This window comes from Limulus polyphemus, unplaced genomic scaffold, assembly GCF_000517525.1.
Source record: "Limulus polyphemus unplaced genomic scaffold, Limulus_polyphemus-2.1.2 Scaffold5, whole genome shotgun sequence".
Taxonomy (NCBI): Eukaryota; Metazoa; Arthropoda; class Merostomata; order Xiphosura; family Limulidae; genus Limulus; species Limulus polyphemus.
Genome location: NW_013665615.1, coordinates 1,447,322 through 1,453,947, shown reverse-complemented (window position 1 = coordinate 1,453,947; position 6,626 = coordinate 1,447,322). Strand labels below are relative to the sequence as shown.

General features: G+C 31.2%; 1 protein-coding gene across 2 annotated transcripts in view; it reads left to right on the top strand.

Annotated features, from left to right (window-relative positions):
• The window catches only part of LOC106472993 (calcitonin gene-related peptide type 1 receptor-like), a 148,822-nt gene that overhangs the window by 133,876 nt on the left and 8,320 nt on the right, over positions 1 to 6,626 (top strand). For both annotated transcript variants that reach the window (XM_022379483.1, XM_022379446.1), the window contains 5 exons: positions 1,145 to 1,211; positions 1,431 to 1,494; positions 2,075 to 2,160; positions 3,535 to 3,670; positions 4,095 to 4,136. In XM_022379483.1, the coding sequence (XP_022235191.1) occupies positions 1,145 to 1,211; positions 1,431 to 1,494; positions 2,075 to 2,160; positions 3,535 to 3,670; positions 4,095 to 4,136 (395 nt within the window). The remainder of the gene's footprint in view (positions 1 to 1,144; positions 1,212 to 1,430; positions 1,495 to 2,074; positions 2,161 to 3,534; positions 3,671 to 4,094; positions 4,137 to 6,626) is intronic.

Below are 6,626 nucleotides of genomic sequence, written 5' to 3'. Positions count from 1 at the left end.
AGTCAGTTTATGATATTTGCCAACAAGATTGATGCACACAGTTTTCTTTTTTAATACAAATATATTTTAATATATAAACAACAATACAATTCACAATAACAGTTATTACAAATAGTTATTACACACAGTAATTTATAAATAAAAGTTACAAAAACTTACAAACGATATAAAGTCTTATTTCTAGTCTGGAACTTCCATGATATATTATCGAGGGTTCACGATGAGCGAGTTACTTACGAGTTGACGTAGCTAAATTCTCTTAACAGGAAGCTTTGTTCTTCATTATTCACCAGCCACACACGCCGAGTTTTCCGCCGTTTAAGTTATGTAATTTTTCGTAAAAGTACTAATGTCCGATGAGAATCTACTGAAGTTAAATGGTTTGTAATGTTCGAACTTTGTGAATGCTCCTGGTCAAATATCTTATGTTTTCCGATTGGTAAGCGTTATAACAATCACAGTTATAGCTTCCAAAGTTTATAGCACACTGACTATAGCAAACTAATAATAGATACTCTCTTTTGGTGCGACGCGTTAGTTATATTTATAGGCGTGTGGAGGCTTTCTAGAAAATTCAGATTACGTAACAATATAAAGCTACATTTAAGCGTTTATGTACATAGTATATTGTTGATTCTTACTCTCGAGAATCTTCTACAACTTTGGACAATAGGTGGCAGTTTTGCAATACATTTTTAACAATATAAGCTATGTATGTTTCTAAATATAAATTTAATCTAAACAAACGTTGATGTTAAAATAAATGCATGATAATGAATCCGTTACAGTGCTTACTATATTTACTATATCCTCACAAACTTTATTATATTCTTCAGTGTGTTTTTTGTTGTTATGAAACAGCTTTCTTAATAAAAGGGCAAAATTCAAGAAACAATGTATCTCGATTATTCTTAATATCAGTATGTAATGTTAAATTTAATAGAAGTCTAAAGAAGCGGATTCAATTAAGTCTTTTCTGGACTTTTTAATCTAAATTTGAAAATAACTAAAAAAAAAACAACAGATTCTTGCTTTATAGAACTGGAGAAACTGATAGAAATTTAAACTGAATTTGTTATGTATATATGTATATTAATTTATAAATAGTATGCACTTTAATTAGATGCAATTTTTATTTATTTAGGTTCTCCAATCGTTGTGATAACTTGCTATGCTGGTGTCAGAAGCTCGTATCCAGAGGACACCGTCTTGTAAGTTGAAGTTCTAATGTATGCGTTTGTTTTAGAGAATCAAACCCCGGGTTTTAGCGTTGTAAGCTCATAAACTTACCGCTGTTCTATCCGGGACACGAAGTTCTAATTGGAAAGTACTATATATAACATATAAGTTAATTTCTAGAGCTAATTATGTTTTTCTAAGGTTACTTGTTGAGAAATCAACTAACCCACTAGTTTCCACATATATTTCAGTTGTTGGATTGAAGAGAGCCGCTTCACGTGGATTCTTTCTGGACCAGTGTGCATATTCATGTTGGTATGTTGAGCATAGTTTTATTTCATTATTCGGGTTTGTTAAATAACTAAGTTTATTCAATAGGGATCAGTATAATTTTCAGAGAAAAAAGTTATAATTGGCCCATTTGAACATAGTTTAACTGCAATAATAAAAAATAAACATTAGTATGTATATCATGACACTGATGAATTATTTAAATTCGATTGTATTTTGTGGCATTAGTGAAAAGGAAAAATACAAACTTTGAGAAATGTTTAATTTTGGTTAGTTTGTAAAAACAAGTATTTAGTTATATGTTGAATATTGCATATTAATGTCTCCACGTAAGCAGCATTTTGTGTTTTTCTGTGTCGAAATCTATAAACTGAGTAAAATAGCATATTATTGGTTAAATTCTTTCAAAACGGTATATATATTAATGAATAAACTAAAAGATAAGTCACACAGCGAAATCTGATGTTATTTTACTCAATTGCAGCCAAGTATATTACGGTATATTCTAGCATTTTAATTTTAAAAACTTTGTTATTACTTCAGAACGACCTTCAAAAATTACAAGTTCTTTAAAGACAAAATATTTTGTAATCTTATTTTCTAGCTCAACTTTATTTTCCTCATTAACATCGTTCGAGTGCTGGTAACCAAACTACGAGCAGTGAATTCCCCAGATACTCACCAGACAAGGTTGGGAATTATACAAGATATATATATATACAGCTCTAGATTGATTTTACACTTTCACAATTATATTTGAAATATAATTCTTTTTATTATGCGAGCCATTAAATGTTCAACCACGCTATATAGATATTTTGAGATACCCAATTTAAAATGTTTCCTAAGAAATTTAAGAGCAACCGTGTAACACGTTTGAATTTTTTTAAACGATATATTTTAATATTGGCAATGCTACTTAACTGTGTAGGTATTGAGGCATCGTCGTTATTATTTAAATATTACGAATTTTTGTGCCAAAGATATATATATATATATAGTACAAGCTCTAGTCACCAAGTTTGAGTAAATTACTTTTAGATATGGTTTAAAAATGTCAGCTTAATTTTTTATTCGCTTATATAGACCTCCGACTTTCAAAACATTTCTGATAATAATGTTTAAAAGACACAAATAAATATTTCTCAACAAGCAGACCTCTTTCACGGCCGTGCTCCTTCTATAAAAATACGTCTCAACTTATTTGCATTGATCTGATAAAGACCTACGCTAGTAGGTAGAAATGTTAACTTCAAACTAGCTCTGGTAATAAGATGAAGGTTATTAAGAGAATTCCCAGCTGTATTAGAAGCATTTGCATTCATTTGTCTTCTGTGGCCAGATTGTTGGATTACATTATTATGGCAAACAATATATGATAAAGACGGGTGTGCTCAACTAAATATTTAATACAATCATTCACATTTTGAGGCCTTCAAATGATTTATATTGTACGCTCATTATTTTATTTTCAACTGTAATGACTAGTCCGTCAAATTACACTGTTGTAACTTTAAACTTTAACTTGTTAATTATATTTCTATAATTTCTTATTAGTGTATATTTAATTTAGAATTATTTGAGTGTTAATTAGAATTATAGCTCGCTTCTAGAATTTACTAGAAATTGTTTACTTTGGGATCTAATTCTTCCTTCCACTATTCACAATGCAAACTGTAAAAGCAAGTTTAAAATGTTCTGAAAAAATTGTTGTCTGAAATAGCAGCATCTTGGTTCTGTTATAATAAACATCACATAGCTAAATTATAGGTAAACATTTCTCTTGCCTATAGAATGCACAGGTATAGTATTAGGATATATATCATTTCTGCTGTTGTTGTGGTGTTTTTCAAGTAGTACCTTGAATCTCGAGGTTAATGGCCTCGAATGTAAAGTTTTACATAAAAAGAATGTAATATGTGTGGGTGACTTGCCGTCTGCACAAACCAATTTTGAGATATTTCAAACACAAGAAAGCATACACGAGTTAATGAAATTTCTTCTTTCCAACCTACTGTGGCTCGAGATATTTCACACTCGCACCTTGTTATTTTCTGACTGCAGAAAAGCAGTGCGAGCCACGTTGATTTTGATTCCTCTGTTGGGTCTGCATTACATCATTACCCCGTTCCGTCCGGAGCCGGGATCACCTGAAGAAGCAGTGTATGAACCAATCTCAGCTGCAGTAGCTTCGTTTCAGGTAAGCCTCTCTCAGTGTATGATTCATTGCAAGGGTAGATAAAAACACGTCACTACGGTTAACCTTGATTAATTTGACTACAGTATCTTCAACGTATGAATAATTTATTTTCAGCAATGTCATTTTTGCGTAAGAAGTCCGGATATTCTGAACAAGTGTTGTTTTTTAATTACTGCTAGAAAAAATAAGAAATCGCAAGATATTATTAACAAAATGTAATAAACCGTATTATTATATCGCATCTCATAATAAAGTGTGTAAAATATCGTTATTTTTCTTTCAAAGCTTAAAATTTGATTTTAAACTATCAAAACTGAATGACCTGTACCGCAGTTTTCGAAAGTAAATGAAATAAAGTGGGAAATAACTAACACAAAATATATATACAGTTATTTTTAAACTATATGTGATCTTACTTTTTCAGGGCCTGTGTGTTTCTCTGTTGTTTTGCTTCTTCAATGGCGAGGTGCGTACAAATATAGTTACATGTTTATAGCTCATAAAATCAAAACTTAATGATAATGTCTAATCAAAGTGGCAAGGAGAAAAAATACATTCATGACGTTTAACATATTTTGGAAATAATTATACTTGTACTGAAAGTCAAATATTAACGCAAGCTGTCGATATTATTTCACTACTTTTATTATAACTAGTATCTGACTGCATTATCGAATAATGATAAACATGAGGTGTGCTGTAATTTGAAGATATAAAAAAATAAAACATGAGCACTTAAATATTTAGTTAGCTATGCTGTTATTTAACTTGCACTAGGAAGCTCTTATCCTAGAAATATTATAAAGGCGATATTTACGTTATAATATTATTGTAGGCTATATTTCAATTTAGTCGTGTGTCCTGTTGTATAGAGAAAATATTTAACGTCACGTGATGAGCACGTATTGTAACTTCTGGTTTGCTTGTTGTTGTTTTTTTTATAATTTCTCGCAAAGTTATTCGAGAGCTCTCTGCATTAGCTGTCGCTAACTTAGAAATGATAGAATAGAAGGAAAGCAGCCAGTCAACACTACCAACCGCCAACTCTTGGAAGTGACTGTCACATTATAAGGCCCTAATCGGCCTAATGGCTGAAAAGGAGAGCGTATTCAGTGACTGGGTACGAATTCGCAACCCGCAAATAGCAAGTAGTTCCCTAATCACTATGTCATGCCACGTCTGAAATTTTCTCCAAGGCTTAAGAACAGTTTGATCAGTATAAAATGCGCATTAATTTAGAGTAGATTATGATTGGTTTTGGGGGTCTGTTAGTAAGTTTTATTCAGTATTAAGCTATTATTTGATTATGTTTCTAAGGTAGTTAATTCATTTTTTTGCGAATCCGGATCCGCCTGATGGAATAGAAAACGTTTATTTATTAACATTTATAGAACTATGGACAGTGTGCAGAAGATTTATAACAACATAATTTAAGAGGTACAAGAAGATTATAACAAAAAGATTAAGAAAGTATAGAAATATAATATAAACATGATCAAAGAAAATGTACAGATATACATTAATGCTAGGATAAAACATCTAGAGAAAACTAAATTGGTAACTGCAAGAACCAAACAAGCCGTGCTTCTCTCCACTTCAATATTTCCAAACTCGCGCACTATTAACTTAGCAATATGAAATATGAGAACCCACGTGGTTTACAATCGTTACCATTACTGTTTTACCACCTTTACCGCAAGAAATACACCACTACTTCATGGACTGAAGCAAGCCAGATCAACACCATCGCACAAATCAAAGACCAATAGACTTTGATGAAAATGTATTATAGGAGGTATATCAGGCATAGGTTGAAATAGTTCTCAAGGTAAATGGTTGGAGTAGTGAACAGCAAGCTATCTTACTGCACGTTTAAGAGGATCAGCATTAACAATATTAAGCAGCCGTCCAACAGAGAGCTGTAACAGTTACCAACACTCTGTTAGACAGCTGCTGTCATATCAGAAGGAAGCTGCTAAAACAAAGTTTATAAATAGAATGAGGATGAAAGAGAAGAATTTAGTCGAATTTACTGATGATGTAGCAATACTTACGAAATCATCTTATCCAGAAGCTCCACTTAAAATGGTGTATTTGTTGCTATACAACCAATTCATAGATTCCTAAATCGATAATTATATATGAATTAGGATAAAGCAAAGTAAGTTTACATCTTATAGTATATTGTACAGTTGGCATAATAACTCGAATCAATTAGAGTCGCAAATAAAGAAATAAATAAACCATCTTGTAATTATAAAATAATTAGATCAAATAATATAGAAACATCAGTTATCTGTAGTGGAAGTCTAAAAATACTCAAAGAATTATTTAGATAACTGTAAATCCTTAATAAAAGAAGTAAATTACTAGACAGAATAAATTTCAATTGTAGATTAAAATGGCATATTATCATTAACTTCACACATACTCCTGAAGTGTTTGCTCAAAATGGATGAAATAAACCTCAGGACAGAAGATGATTCAATTGCAACTTAAAATGGTATACTGCCAGTAACTGCAGAAAAAAGAAAATGGAAACCATTTTAAAATGATCATAGTATAAGGAATTTCCTACAATCGTGGAAAGAACTTTAAATTATTTATAAATTCCACGGGTAATGTAATATATTGTTTAAAACTGGGCATCAATACAGCATTGTCATTTTTTTTAGTTGTTTGTAAATATCAACTTGTAATTATTAGAAATATTTTTACTACTCTCTTATTTTTATTTATTTTAGTTTATCATAAAGTAGAAAAATACGTCTGGAGTGCTACCTCACATTTAATATTATAAGCCCTAACTAAAATTCGAAATCTTAATAATGACACACTCATTATTTTAATATGATCTCCCAGGATGCTCATTATGTTGCGCCCTTTCAGCCGTGGGGGCGTTATAACGTGACGGTCAATCCCACTATTCGTTGGTAAAAGAGTAGCCCAAGAGTTG